This window comes from Oncorhynchus mykiss, chromosome 4 (genome assembly GCF_057628025.1).
Source record: "Oncorhynchus mykiss isolate SJ-2025 chromosome 4, ASM5762802v1, whole genome shotgun sequence".
Taxonomy (NCBI): Eukaryota; Metazoa; Chordata; class Actinopteri; order Salmoniformes; family Salmonidae; genus Oncorhynchus; species Oncorhynchus mykiss.
The window spans coordinates 65412501-65429113 of NC_143025.1; the positions used below are offsets into that span (position 1 = coordinate 65412501).

Below are 16613 nucleotides of genomic sequence, written 5' to 3' on the forward strand. Positions count from 1 at the left end.
CGTAGGCTAAATCGTCATGACCTGAGATTTCACCCACCCTGACTTCCAGCTCCTTTTCCCAGGCTACTCTGACTGACTGACAGTCCAGTCCCAGCTCTAATACCCAAAGTCCCCACACTGAGTCCCCCTTCTTTTTTCCAATCTCTCAAATGTTACCCAAACAGCTTTGTTCTTTTAAAACTACAAAAAGAGCAAGAGAAAACAGTACAAGTAGATAGATTAGCCTGTTACGCAACGGGGCCGGTGGCAGTAGCCAGCCAGCCAGTCAGGCCGTGGGTACGTACGGCAGACAGTGGCGCTCTGTGTGTGCAGCCTGGGAGGAGGCATGGTGGCAAGGGGTGGCGAGGGCTCTCTCTCAGCAACCCAGAGGGCTGGCACTGTGCTTGGATCAGGGTGATCTGGCGGGGCTGGAGCCGTGGGACCAGAAGCCTCCTGGCGCTATGTTCGGCTCCCTCTCTGTCCCTTTATCTGAGACGCAGAGTTGAGAAGTGGGTCACCCAAGGCCAACAGAGGTAGAGTTAGTTACAGACAGGCCAGCCTATGTTTTTACGTACCTTTGTGTGGGGGGGGGGGGGGGGGGGGGGGGGGGGGGGTTTGGCCCTCATAGTTGAACATCAACATTTAGGTGTAAAGTTTAATACAGTACACAACATCAAATAATTTGCATTTTGTATCCATTTCAAAATGGATAAATCCTCTGGAATTGAAGAGCACTGGATATGCTTAGAGAGACATGAGAATATTGGAAATGAGAATGAACAAGTTTCAAAACAACACATCAACAACAACGGCTGTAAACAAAACATCCATCACACTGTACTGAAATGCCACAAACAGACTCCGTAAATCCTTTTGTTCTGAGGCCCATTGGTGTGATGGTGTTGGGCTGGGTGTTGCTCCCTCCGAGGTATTCAGTGGCACAGGCACAGCCCACTGTGACGCATCGCACCCCACAGAGCAGCTGAAAGGGCTGCTTCGTAAGACCAAATGCAGGGTTAAACGTCCTGTCACACCGCCAATAAATCTAAAAACAATCACTCTCCCCATTCAGTTACCAGTGAATAACAACTCCTAACTACGCCTGGATAGAAACAACAACTTGTTTTCAGTTTCCGATGGATGATTATACATGTCTATAATCCTTTTTGGAAAATACAGGGTTAAAAAAGATATACAGAGTATTTGGAAAGTATTCAGACACCTTGACATTTTCCACATTTTGTTACGTTACAGCCTTATTCTAAAATTTATTCAAAAAATAAAAATAAGCATCAATCTACACACAATAACCCATAATGACAAAGCGAAAACCGGTTTTTAAAAATGTTTGTCAGTTTATAAAAAATTAAAAACAAATATAATTTTAAATAAGTATGCTATGAGACTCGAAATTGAGCTCAGGTGCATCCTGTTTCCATTGAGATGTTTCTACAACTTGATTGGAGTCCACCTGTGGTAATTTAAATTGATTGGACATGATTTGGAAAGGAACACACCTGTCAGTAAAAGGCACATGATTTTGTCAAAAGGCACCTAAAAGGACTCTCAGACCATGAGAAACAAGATTATCTGGTCTGATGTAACGAAGGCTGAACTCTCTGGCCTGAATGCCAAGCATCAGATCTGGAGGAAACCTGGCACCATCCCTACGGGGAAGCATGGTGGTGGCAGCATCATGCTGTGGGGATGTTTTTCAGCGACAGGGACTGGGAGACTAGTCAGGATCGAGGGAAAGATGAACAGAGCTAAGTACAGAGCGATCCTTCATGAAAACCTGCTTCAGAGTGCTCAGGACCTCAGACTGGGGCGAAGGTTCACCTTCCAACAGGACAACAACCCTAAGCACACAGACAAGACAACGCAGGAGTGGCTTCGGGAATGTCCATGAGTGGCCCAGCCAGAGCCCAGACTTGAACCCGATCGAACATCTCTGGAGAGACCTGAAAATAGCTGCGCAGCGATACTCCCCATCCAACTTGACAGAGCTTGAGAGGATCTGGAGAGAAAAATGGAAGAAACTCCCCAAATATAGTTGTGCCAAGCTTGTACTGTCATACCTAAGAAAACTTGAGTCTGTAATCGCTGCCAAAGGTGCTTCAACAAAGTACTGAGTAAAGGCTCTGAATACTTAAGTAAATGTTATATTTCAGTTTTAAATTTTTTATAAATGTACAACAAAAAAAAGTTTGTGCTTTGTCATTATGGGGTATTGTGTGTAGATGGATGAGGGGGAAACAACGATTTAATCAATTTTAGAATAAGGCTGTAAAGTAACAAAATGTGGAAAAAGTCAAGGGGTCTGAATACTTTCCGAATGCACTATACGTATCTGTTATCATAACCTTTTGATAATAAACCTATCCTTATTCGCCAACAATGTATTCTCAAATGCATAAATACAACATTTTATGGACATTGCAAGTTCCACCTCCCTCCCCTTTCCGTAAGTGAACTAAGCTGTGCTTTGGGCCTCCTCAATGAGCCTAACATACTCAGCCTCTCAAAGTCTCTAAATCAAAGGAGAGGAGCCATGAATTACAATGTCCCTTTCTTCCTCCTCTCCCAGAGAAGAGAGGAAAGCCATGTGTGAGCCCCCAGTCAGTCCTCTTCTCCTCTCCTCCTCTCCCAGTAAAATACAGATTTCCCCGTCTTTCCCTGTGAACTCTGTTTATGACCGGCCCGAGGTCGCTCACTTCAAGGCAGTGCTTTGCTCTTTTGAGGTGCAGTCAGCAGTGTTGCTGAGTCTCATGTTTCACCTGCCCTGGCCCTAACCTCTCCCCATTCACATGGCCTGCAGGGACACAACCCTCCTCTGTCTTACAGACTCTCCACACAAAGAACTGACAAAGCAGTGCAAGTGATGCTATTTGCCACCATGGTTTTCCACAGCAGCGTTGTTGTTGCTGGTCGCTGACTGGAAGGAAGCTGCGCTCTGGCAAACAGCATGTTCTGACACCCAGAAAGAGCAGTTTGGGGGTTCCAGGGCCTGGGATGTATTACCTGCTGTCGAGGTAACCCAAGCAAAAAGGATGCACACTACTTTATTGAATTCTTCGTGAGGCCCTCCTGGCCAGAAGTCTTGTCTATAGCCTGTTAGTCAGGCATATCTAAGTATGCTTAACATGCCAAATATCACATCAATAGATCAAGACCAGACACAACCTGCATTTCTGACATTCTCTGGTTTAATCAACCTTTAATACCACCATTAGGTTGTGAGAACAGAAAATAAATAAACACAAATGTAAAATATAAGTTGATCCAATTGGAACTGAAATTCATCACAAAATATGACTAAAATGCCACGAGCATAAACTAAATCAAATAGGAAAAAGATTTGTGAAACTCTGAAGTGTGTTACTAATTGTGTCTTCTCCCTGAGTTTAGGGGCCTGCTCTTTACTATGTCACTCAACAACCGTGGCTAGATCAGTAAGCAGTGATATAGATAGCAGAGTAGCCAGCCAGGGAGGAAGACATGGGGGATACAATAATAGCCTGGTGCAGAGAGCAAGTCCTCGTGGTCTTCAACACGCCCAGCTGAGTGATGCTCACGCGTGCGCTCTTCGTAAACATCCCCGCGCACGCCAAACGCAAGGCGGTACGGCATTCTCACGAGAAACTAGTCTGCTGTGTCCCAACGTCCAGACAGCCTCTATGTCACCACCACTCTCACCGAGAGGATTCTCAGGATAACCAGAGAGCTGCAAAATCCCCCTAAAGATTTCCCAGACCATTATTAGTGTCAGGTCCTAAATTTAGAGCCACTAGGGTCAAACTGAGGAGTCAAAGGTTAGGAGGATGTCTTAAAAGCCCCAAACCGTAACACAGCCAAAAAGCTCAAAATAGAGGATGGGACAACGCATTAAGAGATAAGCAGTCTGTAGCTAGCCTAGCTGTCCCTCTGGTCAACTGGCTGGGTCTATTTTCTATCCCACAGAATAGAGGATGGATGGGAGGAAGGAAATCCTTGTTTCCTGTAAATAAAGGGAGGAGTGCAGCAGCTATCATTGTTTTGACAACATGATGTTGTTCTTGTCTGACAGTCGTCACATTGACCTATGAAGGTAGTCTTTCTCTACATGCCCTGGGGTAAATTGGAATCAGCCACCCGTTGGTTTATGAGATTCTTAGCAAAACTGTAGGCAGATGAACGGCTTCTTGACTAACAGGAATGCAGGCAATGTTTGAATGATTTCACTGAGAAGGGTTTTGTCTGACCTGGGAACTTGTTCCATCTTGAAGATGAAACCACACTCGGGGGGAACAAATGGCACTCTGTCAGCAGCTTAGAAATCCAACGGTAATGACTCAGAAAGGTGAACAAAATAGTCTGCTTAGGGGCTAATGACCATGAAAACTTTTGAAGCATTATTTCTCAGACTCATCAACCCATTCCAATGTTGGGAACAATTACAGATATGAGCTGACTATAGTCTATCATTTCAAACATAGGCACTACTATACAAGGGAAACAAGAGTTGTCTGATACTTAAATTACTGCTGCGCTACAATCCACATAAAAGCTGACGTTGATGGTCACATCATCCAATAAACCCATTTGACCCTCAGTCGTGCCCCAGAGAGAGCCCCTTCCAGGCTGGGTCTGTATTGTCTACCATGCCCCCAGATAGGGTGTCTGCCTGGAGGAAACCATGTGGGGAGGAAGTGTGGTGGCACAGGTAGATGAGGAAGTGAGACTGTCCGTGTCTCCCTGACAGGACACACACACCCTGGATATAGCATTTACAACCCAGAAGGGAGGAAAAGACCCATATCCTTTGCCATCATCATGATGAAATATAGGCTCACAGCTGCTTGGTTGTAAAGATCCTGAGAGGCACAACTTAGGGATGGCGACATTTTGTGGGGTATTCTATGTCCAAGTGTCGTGGGTTAAATATTTGGCAACAATTTAGAACACAAAAATCACAATATCCCACCAGATATCTCACCTGTCTCCCCACTCTCTCTTTGTAGCTCTAAAATGTAATGTATTGATTTTTGGTTTGGAGTAAGAAGCCAGTAATGTAATGTGAATGGAATCCTAATGTTCCTGTAACAGACATATTGTATGCCTCATCATACGTGTCAAGGCCACAACTTCTAAAGACACAGGGGAAACTAATTTAACAGCTACAGAAGGACAGTCAAAATACTCTACACGTTGTAGATATTTTGAAATGATGAACACACTATCGGTAATTTCTACAAAATGAATCTGACTCTATCAAACAGATAATTCCTTTAGAAACTTTGTTAGTTCTTACACATTCGGGGAAACTATGTGTATAGGTCAGACGTCATAATGCAAAGTTAAAGGCATTTTTCTGATATGAGAGATTCCTGATATATTGTTTAGAAGATTCATTTCCTGGGCATTAAGCCAAACTTTCCTCCGTGCAATGGGCCAGTGTAGTCAAAAACATGATTTTCCTGTGTTTTATATATATGTCCACATTATGTGAAATTCTGAAAATTATAATAATGCCCTTTTAGTATAAGAGCTGTTTGAAAAGATGGGAGTTTTGGTCTGCCTGATGACGTCACCATGCGGTAAATTAGATAATCGACCAATAATAAAGAGAGTTTCAAACTTCTCTGCCAATAACAGCTAATAATAAATTGTTGTTGAATTTTGACCATTTTAAGTAGAAAAGAATATCATATGAAGGTACTTAATTGTTACCCAGAAATGATTTGATATTGCGATATAAACGGCTGCATAGAGTACCACCGTATGAGTCATAATACCCATAAAACCTAGCGGGAGATTAATTACATTTCTAACATATAAAACGCAGAATAACACATTTTTAAAATGTTAACAAAGTGATTTCTATGAGCAATAGAATGCCCCCCCCCCCCCCCCCCCCCCTCATACGATACAATTTGACTTTTTTGCGCTGTAAATTGAAGGTGTGGAGGTGTCATAATACCCATTAAACGTATGGCTGTCAAACGGAAATGATTCCAATCGTTTATCCCATAGGGGATTTTAGAAACACTTAAAATAAGGGCTGTGTTTCGTGTAGGTTTACCCTGGCAGGACGTTTTGAGAACTGTGTAAAACGCTCTAGGACAATATATATATTTGTATTTACCCCCCAAAACGAAATGCGAATTAGCTGCTAATGTGGCTATCATAAAGAACTACAAGTGCCATGATGATCTGGACGAGACTGCCGAAGAGAGGCAAAGGTAAGAATCTCTGGATTGAGCTAAATGTACTAATTAATAAATTGACTACATTTCTTTAAATTGATAATTCTGTGAACTGTCTTGATAACATTTTAAATTGACACAATACCTGTTAGCAAAGGTGTCAGCTAGAGATGACGTGCAGGAGCTTGCAGGGATTTGTAGTTTTGCATGTTGTCTACTTTGACGTTAATTAGCATTTTCGAATCTCAAGAGTAAATAGAGACGAATATTATGATAAAAGTCACCTTGTTCGAGAGAAATGTACATGGTTATAGAAATGTCACGCCAGGGTAAGCCTACACGAATCACAGCCCTTATTTTAAGTGCTTCTAAAATCTCCTATAGGAAAAATGAATAGTGGAAAATCGATTGGAACCATTTCCTTGTATGACAGCCATACGTTATATGGGTATTATGACACCTCCCCATGGACCTTCAATTTACAGCTTAAAATAGTAAAATTGTAATGTATCATATTAGCGTTATTGCTCATAAAAATAACTTTGTTAACATTTAAAAACGTTATTATAATTTTTTTTTCTTCTCACATTTATTTAACCAGGTAGGCTAGTTGAGAACAAGGTACGGTCAATAACACAATATAAATAAAAAAAAAGGTCTATATACAGTGTGTGCAAATGGCATGATGCCTTTTATGTGTTAGAAATGTAATTCATTTTCAAATAAACAATCTGTACATAATGTCAACTAGTATACTAGGCCTAATAAGACACCAGTTCTGCCAGTGCTGGGTTTATGGTTTGTGCATTGCCTTGTTTATGATTCCATCTATTGGCAAGATTTGAGCATTGCACACATTTCTGGCCATGCTTTTATTTACTACCGGTTCGACAAGATACCAATGGCCGCCTCCATAAACTCCGACAGCATGAAAAATATGTTGCAATTTATGAAACTTATTGGGCAACTGAAAGTAAGCCATTGATTACGATAAGGTTTATTTAACGACACTATTAATGTGACAAAGCACAATTTCAACCCACGTTTGTTTACATGACGTCAATGAATAGTATAACTTACCCTACCTTTTTTTATGGCTGCTTTTTGTCAACAATTTCTTTACCTCCATCCTGCAGCGCGTGCCACGGACGGGCTGGGTGTACAGGAACGTGAAACAGCCGGAGAGTGTGTCTGACCACATGTACAGAATGTCCATGATGGCTCTGACGATAGCAGATCACAACGTCAATAAAGAAAGGTAAAGTTGTTCTGTACATTAGATCATGTTCAAACTTCAAACATCGTAGCTGTATAATTTGTTATAAACGTTGCATTATTTTCTTTGACTTTTTCACGCTTAATTACTAGGTAAGGCCTACAATGAATTATTATATTTGATTCAGGTCTTTATGGAATCATTTTTGTAATGAATTACCTACATTTCTCTCGTAGGTGCATGAAGTTGGCCTTGGTTCATGACATGGCAGAATGCATTGTGGGTGATATTGCACCTGCAGACAACGTTAGTAAAGCAGAGAAACACAAAAGGGAAGAGGTAGGTTATTCTTACAAACCTTCCATGGTGTCAAAATGTAGGATATTGTAGATTTGTAAATTCCTCAGAAATATCAGCCAATGACAATCTGTCCTTTCTCAGGAAGCAATGAGGCACCTCACTGGTCTTCTCCAGGAGGGCATGAGGAAAGAGATCTATGAACTCTGGGAGGTCAGTCATAGCGGTTTTCCACTTTGCTACATTCACCTTTATGTGCCTGTAGTATGTGTTCAATCATCTCCCACAACACCTTCCTCCTAACCCTTCCTTGTACGTGTCTTGTGCACCTCAGTTTACATTCCGCCTTGGAGACACGTGATTCACTAAAATTAAATGATGACCAACATTTTTTTCAGTAAGTCACGCCCACAGAATTCTATCGTCACTCCCACTAAGGCCGTTGAATTGTAGATAACCCAGGCTTATAAGCACAATAGGTTACCCTAACCTTAAAGTGGAACTGACAGTGGAACTGACAGCAACATGCAATCATATTTTTGGGAGTTTTTTTAATTTTTAATAATAATTGTATTTTACCCCTTTTTTCTCCCCAATTTCATGATATTCAATTGCAATCCAATAACGATCTTGTCTCATCGATGCATCTCCCCAACGTGCTCTGGAGAGGCAAAGGTCGAGTCATGTGTCCTCCGATACATGACCCGCCAAACCACGCTTCTTAACACCAGCCCGCTTAACCCGGAAGCCAGTCACATCAATGTGTCGGAGGAAACACTGTTCAACTGATGACTGGAGTCGGCCTGCAGGTACCCAGCCTGCCACAAGGAGTTGCTAGAGCGCGATCAGCCGAGTAAAGCCCCACCGGCCAAATCCTTCCCTAACCCAGACAATGCTGGGCCAATTGTGCGTCGCTCTATGGGACTTGCAGTTATGGCCGGTTGAAACAGCCTGGGAACGAACACAGGTTTGTAGTGACGCCTCAAGCACTGAGATGCAGTGCCTTAGACTGCTGCGCTACTCGGGAGGCCCCTCAACATGAAATCTTATTAAAATGTGTTCATATACACCCCCAGGAAAAATATTACTCTTTTTCTTTCCTGACAAGCGAGCACTTAGATATGGTCATTTCCACATTTTCATAAATTCTTAGAAAGGTGGGGATACCTAGTCAGTTGTCCAACTGAATGTATTCAACTGAAATGTGTCTTCCGCATTTAACCCAACCCCTCTGATTCAGAGAGGTGAGGGGGGCTGCCCTAATCGACATCTACGTCTTCGGCACCCGGGGAACAGTGGGTTAACTGCCTTGCTCAGGGGCAGAACTATAACAATAAATATAGAGTGTGTAAGCTGCCATGCGTTTGGGAATGTAATAGTAATTGCAGTAAATAGAACCTAATTAAAACATCTGTCTCGTCCAGGACTGGAGTCAACGCAGACCGGTGCGTCATAGCCAATCTGAACTTCAGAAGGCCTTTATGCAAATAAGCCATTTGCCATCAAGGCCTGCCAACATGTACTTCGAACTGGACTGTGTGTTTAGTAGCAACAGCGCGACTTTAGATCATTATAACACATTCGCCAAAAGCCACAAAATACACCTGAAAGGATTTCTGCAAATATGTAAATACTATGGGAGTCCTATTACATTTGGGAACTTTTCAGTCCTTTTGATCAAACAACCTTGAAACGGTATGCTCTATCCCTCAGTTATCCACATCAGCAACAACGAGATCAGCAACTAATTCTAGCCAGAGCGAGATTAACGAAAATATAGGGAACATTAGATAAACTCTCTCAAAATGTTTAAGCTTGTTGGGCATCAAAATTGCACTAATGATGGTGGAATAGTTGCCTGCTCGTCCTTCTGCAACTTGCCAGCCAAATGCGTGCTTATCCCAACCTACTTTTTGCCAACTGAATGGGTACTTGCCTGCCTGCCCATTTGATCAATGCAAAATACATTTGATTGACAAATAGATAAGTGTTCAGAGCGCACACTGCACATTTGACACTGGAGGCTCTGGCCGAGGAGTAAGTAGGGTTGATCCGAGCGTTCCTCACAATGGCAGTCAAGCACCCAAGCTAACTGGCTAAATTTGGCTAGCTTGCAAACTACTTCCAGACACAAATGAGAAAACACCTCTCTCTGACCATTTTACTCGCCCTAGCAGAGCTGGTTAGGCTCTTTACATGTTATCTAGAGCGTTGGTGACTGTTAACCTTTTTTGCCTACGTTTACTGACACCGGTCATATTCAGTGGGTGTTGCGCGTTTGTAAATTCATCAGTTATTCTGGCACACTCGGACCAGAGTGAAATCTGAAATCGGATTAGATAGCCAGAGTGAATTTACAAACAAAATGCTAACTAGATAACAGTCATTCAAGTTGAGCATAGCTAACTAGCAAAGCGATTCACATTTTTTGCTAGCTAACCAAATGACACCAAAAAAAGATGGCTCTTAAGGCACAGTGATGCCGAAACGTTGGTAAATACCCATTCAATTGCTGGGAGTTTATATATGGAGTGTGCGACTTTCTTTATTTTGATAGTTTATGAATTATATTAACCATGCATTGAACTGCATCAATCTATTCTGACAACAATGCCTTAGTGTACGTCATGGAATTTTGAGTCAAATAGAGCCTATTTGGAAAAGCTCTTATAAACTTGGTTTTGTAGCATAAACCCGGGAATTGGATATGTTTGACTGATATTAGGATTGTATGTCTGTTTCATATCTGCAAAGTAGTTAAAACGCTGTCAGTTCCACTTCAACCCTAGCTTCATGTCCACAACCAGCCTCAACCACAACTCTAACCCTAACTTCCCTACAGTGGAGGCTGATGAGGGGAAGACGGCTCATAATAATGGCTGGAACGGAGTAAATGGAATGGCATCAAACACATCGAAACCATGTGTTTTATGTATTTGATACAATTCCGCTCCAGCCATTAGCGCGAGTCCGTCCTCCCCAATTAAGGTCCTTGCCTAAACCTAGCTTCCATAACCCTTACCCTATTTGGCATAATCCGAACTTTGGTTTATCCTACTTTTATGATTCTACTTTTTATCCTACTTTTTTCTTTAAACGAAGGTGCCTGAGCTGCAGCTCCGGGTAGCTCCAGCTCAGTTAAACCACTGCTCAAACCCCTCCCACACTGTGTGTCCCCAGGAGTATGAGAGCCAGACGAGCGCTGAGGCTAAGCTGGTGAAAGAGTTTGACCTGCTAGAGATGATTCTGCAGGCCCACGAGTATGAGGAGCTGGAGGGGAAACCAGGCAGGCTACAGGAGTTTTTTGATTCTACACAAGGTAGGTACTATATCTCATTTAACCTAGTAGTGAGGGCTGATGATCGGCTCTATGGGCTATCTAAAGGTGGTGTAATTTTTGTTTTTTAAATCTCCATCCACCTCAGGCCGATTCCACCACCCAGAGGTAATCCAGTTTGTGAAGAGTCTAAATGAAGAGAGAGCTGGTCACTTGGCAGCTGGAGGTGATGGGTCGTCTGGGAGCTCAGAGTCCAAGAAACCAAGAAAAGACTCCTCCTGACTTCAACATTTCCACTGAATGATGCTACACTCCGCTTGTGTCAATGATGTTGTGGTAGCCACTGTTCTAACTGATCCTCACATGACATGATGTGGTAGAATGTTGTCATGGAAACCTGGTTCTGGTTGGTGAGTTGTAGCAAAAAATGGGCTATCCTTGAAAACAAATGTGTGCCCTGTTTTACTCCCAAAGTGCTACTTTTATTTTACATAGATGGACAAGACTTTGAAAGTCATTTGTCTATATTGAACGTTTCTGGATGTGCACATATTTTGGCTGTACAATTCCTGTGATGCATCAGAAGATGCACCTATTTTGTTTTGAGTTGTTTGACCTTTAAAGCTGTGAGGCTTCATTAAAACCATTGGTTATAATTATTACTTATGACTATAACATTATTTATTTGAGATAATTCCCGTAGGCCTACATGTTCTAATCAATATAAACTGCAAATACCTTGGGCTCTATTTGACAAAACCTAACGCAATGGTCAGTCTAGACACTGGGTGGTTTTATGCACCTCTAAAGCATGGCTAAAATAATGTAGGCCTACCTGCAATACATAGATACACTATATATACAAAAGTATGTGGACATCCCTTCAAATTAGTGGATTTGGCTATTTCAGCCACATCCGTTACTGTCAGGTGTATAACATTGAGCACACGGCCATGCAATCTCCATAGGAAACATTGGCAGTAGAATGGCCTTACTGAAGAGCTCAGTGACTTTCAACGTGGCATCGTCATAGGATGCCACCTTTCCAATAAGTCAGTTTGTCAAATTTCTGCATTGGTAGATCTGCCCCGGTCAACTGTAAGTGCTGTTATTGTGAAGTGGAAACGTCTAGGAGCAACAACGGCTCAGCCGCGAAGTGGTAGGCCACACAAGCTCACAGGACAGGCGAGTGCTGAAGCGTCTCTACTCAGTTGCAACACTCACTACCGAGTTCCAAACTGCCTCTAGAACTGTTCAAATTACATTTTATTAGTCACATGCACCGAATACAACAGGTGAAATGCTTACTAACCAACAATGCAGTTTAAAAAAAATATGAATAAAAGTAACAAGTAATTAAAGAGTAGCAGTAAAATAACAATAGCGAGACTATATATAGGGGCTACTGGTACATAGTCAATATGCGGGGGCACCAGTTAGTCGAGGTAATTGAGGAAATATGTAAATGTAGGTAGAGTTATTAAAGTGACTATGCACAGATAATAACAGAGAGTAGCATCGGTGTAAAAGAGGGGGTGGGCAATGCAAATAGTCTGGGTAGCCATTTGATTAGATGTTCAGGAGTCATATGGCTTGGGGTAGAAGCTGTTTAGAAGCTTCTTGGACCTAGACTTGGCGCTCCGGTATCGCTTGCCGTGGGGTAGTAGAGAGAACAGTCTATGACTAGGGTGGCTGGAGTCTTTTACAATTTTTAGGGCCTTCCTCTGACATCACCTGGTATAGAGGTCCTGGATGACAGGAAGCTTGGCCCCAGTGATGTACTGGGCCGTACGCACTACCCTCTGTAGTGTCTTGCGGTTGGAGGCCGAGCAGTTGCTATACCAGGGTGCAGCTGTAAAACCTCCTCCCTATCGGCTGTCTTGTTGTTGTCAGTGATCAGGCCTACCACTGTTGTGTTGTCTGCAAACTTAATGATGGGTTCGGAGTCGTGCCTGGCCATGCAGTCATGAGTGAACAGGGAGTACAGGAGGGACCTGACCTGAGTTGTGTTGAAGATCAGCGCAGCGCATGTGTTGTTACCTACCCTCACCACCTGGGAGCGGCCCATCAGGAAGTCCAGGATCCAGTTGCAGAGGGAGGTGTTTAATCCCAGAGTCCTTAGCTTATTGATGAGCTTTGAGGGCACTATGTTGTTGAAAGCTGAGCTGTAGTCAATGAATAGCATTCTCAAATACGTAGGTGTTCCTTTTGTCCAGGTGGGAAAGGGCAGTGTGGAGTGCAATAGAGATTGCATCATCTGTGAATCTGTTAGGGTGGTATGCAAATTGGAGTGGGTATATTGTTTCTGGTATAATGGTGTTGATGTGAGCCATGACCAGCCTTTCAAAGCACTTAATGGCTACAGACGTGAGTGCTACGGGCCAGTAGTCATTTAGGCAGGTTAGCTTAGTGTTCTTGGGCACAGGGACTATGGTAGTCTGCCTGAAACATGTTGGTTTTACAGACTCGGACAGGGAGAGGTTGAAAATGTCAGTGAAGACACCTGCCAGTTGGTCAGCGCATGCTCGCAGTACACGTCCTGGTAATCCGTCTGGCCTTGTGAATGTTGACCTGTTTAAAGGTCTTCGACCTGCATGAGAGCACCAGCTGTTCAGACTGTGTGATCACGCTCTCCGCAGCCGATGTGGAGGATCGGCTGCGGAGAGCGTGATCACACAGTCTGAACAGTTGGTGCTCTCATGCATGTTTCTGTGTTACTTGCCTCGAAGCGAGCATAGAAGTAGTTTAGCTCGTCTGGTAGGCTTGTGTCACTGGGCAGCTCGTGGCTGTGCTTCTCTTTGTAGTCTGTTATGGTTTGCAAGCCCTGCCATATCCGATGAGTGAACCGGTGTTGTACAATTCGATCTTAGTCCTGTATTGATGGTTCGTCGGAGGGCATAGCAGGATTTCTTATAAGCTTCTGGGTTAGAGTCCCGTTCCTTGAAAGCGGCAGCTATAGCCTTTAGCTCAGTGCGGATGTTGCCTGTAATCCATGGGTTCTGGTTTGGGTATGTACAGTGCCTTGCGAAAGTATTCGGCCCCCTTGAACTTTGCGACCTTTTGCCACATTTCAGGCTTCAAACATAAAGATATAAAACTGTATTTTTTTATGACGAATCAACAACAAGTGGGACACAATCATAAAGTGGAACGACATTTATTGGATATTTCAAACTTTTTTAACAAATCAAAAACTGAAAAATTGGGAGTGCAAAATTATTCAGCCCCTTTACTTTCAGTGCAGCAAACTCTCTCCAGAAGTTCAGTGAGGATCTCTGAATGATCCAATGTTGACCTAAATGACTAATGATGATAAATACAATCCACCTGTGTGTAATCAAGTCTCCGTATAAATGCACCTGCACTGTGATAGTCTCAGAGGTCCGTTAAAAGCGCAGAGAGCATCATGAAGAACAAGGAACACACCAGGCAGGTCCGAAATACTGTTGTGAAGAAGTTTAAAGCCGGATTTGGATACAAAAAGATTTCCCAAGCTTTAAACATCCCAAGGAGCACTGTGCAAGCGATAATATTTAAATGGAAGGAGTATCAGACCACTGCAAATCTACCAAGACCTGGCCGTCCCTCTAAACTTTCAGCTCATACAAGGAGAAGACTGATCAGAGATGCAGCCATGAGGCCCATGATCACTCTGGATGAACTGCAGAGATCTACAGCTGAGGTGGAAGACTCTGTCCATAGGACAACAATCAGTCGTATATTGCACAAATCTGGCCTTTATGGAAGAGTGGCAAGAAGAAAGCCATTTCTTAAAGATATCCATAAAAAGTGTCGTTTAAAGTTTGCCACAAGCCACCTGGGAGACACACCAAACATGTGGAAGAAGGTGCTCTGGTCAGATGAAACCAAAATTGAACTTTTTGGCAACAATGCAAAACGTTATGTTTGGCGTAAAAGCAACACAGCTGAACACACCATCCCCACTGTCAAACATGGTGGTGGCAGCATCATGGTTTGGGCCTGCTTTTCTTCAGCAGGGACAGGGAAGATGGTTAAAATTGATGGGAAGATGGATGGAGCCAAATACAGGACCATTCTGGAAGAAAACCTGATGGAGTCTGCAAAAGACCTGAGACTGGGACGGAGATTTGTCTTCCAACAAGACAATGATCGAAAACATAAAGCAAAATCTACAATGGAATGGTTCAAAAATAAACATATCCAGGTGTTAGAATGGCCAAGTCAAAGTCCAGACCTGAATCCAATCGAGAATCTGTGGAAAGAACTGAAAACTGCTGTTCACAAATGCTCTCCATCCAACCTCACTGAGCTCGAGCTGTTTTGCAAGGAGGAATGGGAAAAAATTTCAGTCTCTCGATGTGCAAAACTGATAGAGACATACCCCAAGCAACTTACAGCTGTAATCGCAGCAAAAGGTGGCGCTACAAAGTATTAACTTAAGGGGGCTGAATAATTTTGCACGCCCAATTTTTCAGTTTTTGATTTGTTAAAAAAGTTTGAAATATCCAATAAATGTCGTTCCACTTCATGATTGTGTCCCACTTGTTGTTGATTCTTCACAAAAAAATACAGTTTTATATCTTTATGTTTGAAGCCTGAAATGTGGCAAAAGGTCGCAAAGTTCAAGGGGGCCGAATACTTTCGCAAGGCACTGTTCGTACGGTCACTGTGGAGACAATGTCATCGATTAACTTATTGATGAAGCCGATGACCAGTGACTGATGTGGTGTACTCCTCAATGCCATCGGAAGAATCCTGGAACATATTCCAGTCTGTGCTAGCAGAACCGTCCTGTAGCTTAACATCTGCTTCATCTGACCACTTTTTTATAGACCGAGTCACTGGTGCTTCTTGCTTTAATTTCTGCTTGTGAGCAGGAATCAGGAGGATAGAATTGTGTTCAGATTTACCAACTGGAGGGTGATGGAGAACATTGTATGCATCTCTGTGTGTGGAGTAAAGGTGGTCTAGAGTTTTTTCCCCCCTTTGGTTGCACATTTAACATTCTTATTAGAAATGTGGCAAAACGGATTTAAGTTTCACTGCATTAAAGTCCCCGGCCACTAGGAGCACCGCCTCTGGATGAGCGTTTTTCTGTTTGCTTATGGCAGAATACATCCCATTGAGTGCGGTCTTAGTGCCAGCATCGGTCTGTGGTGGTATGTAGACAGCTATGAAAAATACAGATGAAAACTGTCTAGGTAGATAGTATGGTCTACAGCTTATCATGAGATACGCTACCTCAGGTGAGTAAAACCTTGAGACCTAAATATGTACGTTGGGAGCTTCATGAAATGGGTTTCCATTGCCGAGCAGCCACACACAAGCCTAAGATCACCATGCTCAATCCCAAGCGTTGGCTGGAGTGGTGTAAAGCTCATCGCCAATGGACTCTGGAGCAGTGGAAAAATATTCTCTGGAGTGATGAATTACGCTTCACCATCTGATGGACGAATCTGGGTTTGGCGGATGACAGGAGAACACTACCTGCCCAAATTAGGGTTGTGGCGGTCATTAAATTTAGTCAGCCGGTGATTGTCAAGCAAATAACTGCCAGTCTCAAGGTAATTGCCGTTAATTAACATTAAAACATTTTGCATCACCTGGATTCCACACACAAGCCACTGATGTAGACCTTTGGAACATCTACAGTGTAATCCATCACAATAAATCCATT

The 16613-nt window shown here is 42.9% G+C and overlaps 1 protein-coding gene across 2 annotated transcripts; it reads left to right on the top strand.

Moving 5' to 3' along the window:
- The first annotated feature begins 6066 nt into the window (after positions 1–6066).
- On the top strand, positions 6067–11616 carry hddc2 (HD domain containing 2). Of its 2 annotated transcripts, none has more exons than XM_090233456.1 (6): positions 6067–6200; positions 7301–7422; positions 7617–7719; positions 7822–7890; positions 10858–10996; positions 11103–11616. In XM_090233456.1, the coding sequence occupies exons 2-6, from the start codon at positions 7364–7366 to the stop codon at positions 11234–11236; spliced, it is 504 nt and encodes a 167-aa protein (XP_090089582.1). In that variant the 5' UTR covers positions 6067–6200; positions 7301–7363; the 3' UTR covers positions 11237–11616. The 2 variants fall into 2 exon arrangements, with proteins under 2 accessions (XP_090089582.1, XP_021456024.3); XM_021600349.3 differs by lacking the exon at positions 6067–6200 and adding an exon at positions 7014–7137.
- Positions 11617–16613: the final 4997 nt, after the last annotated feature.

Bases quoted from the DNA above. Each gene is read 5' to 3' on its own strand.
- hddc2 (XM_021600349.3), top strand. From the start codon at position 7,066: ATGGCCGCCTCCATAAACTCCGACAGCATGAAAAATATGTTGCAATTT. The intron at 7,138-7,300 runs GTAAGCCATTGA...TCCATCCTGCAG, and splicing joins AACTTATTGGGCAACTGAAA to CGCGTGCCACGGACGGGCTG. The intron at 7,423-7,616 runs GTAAAGTTGTTC...TTTCTCTCGTAG, and splicing joins CACAACGTCAATAAAGAAAG to GTGCATGAAGTTGGCCTTGG.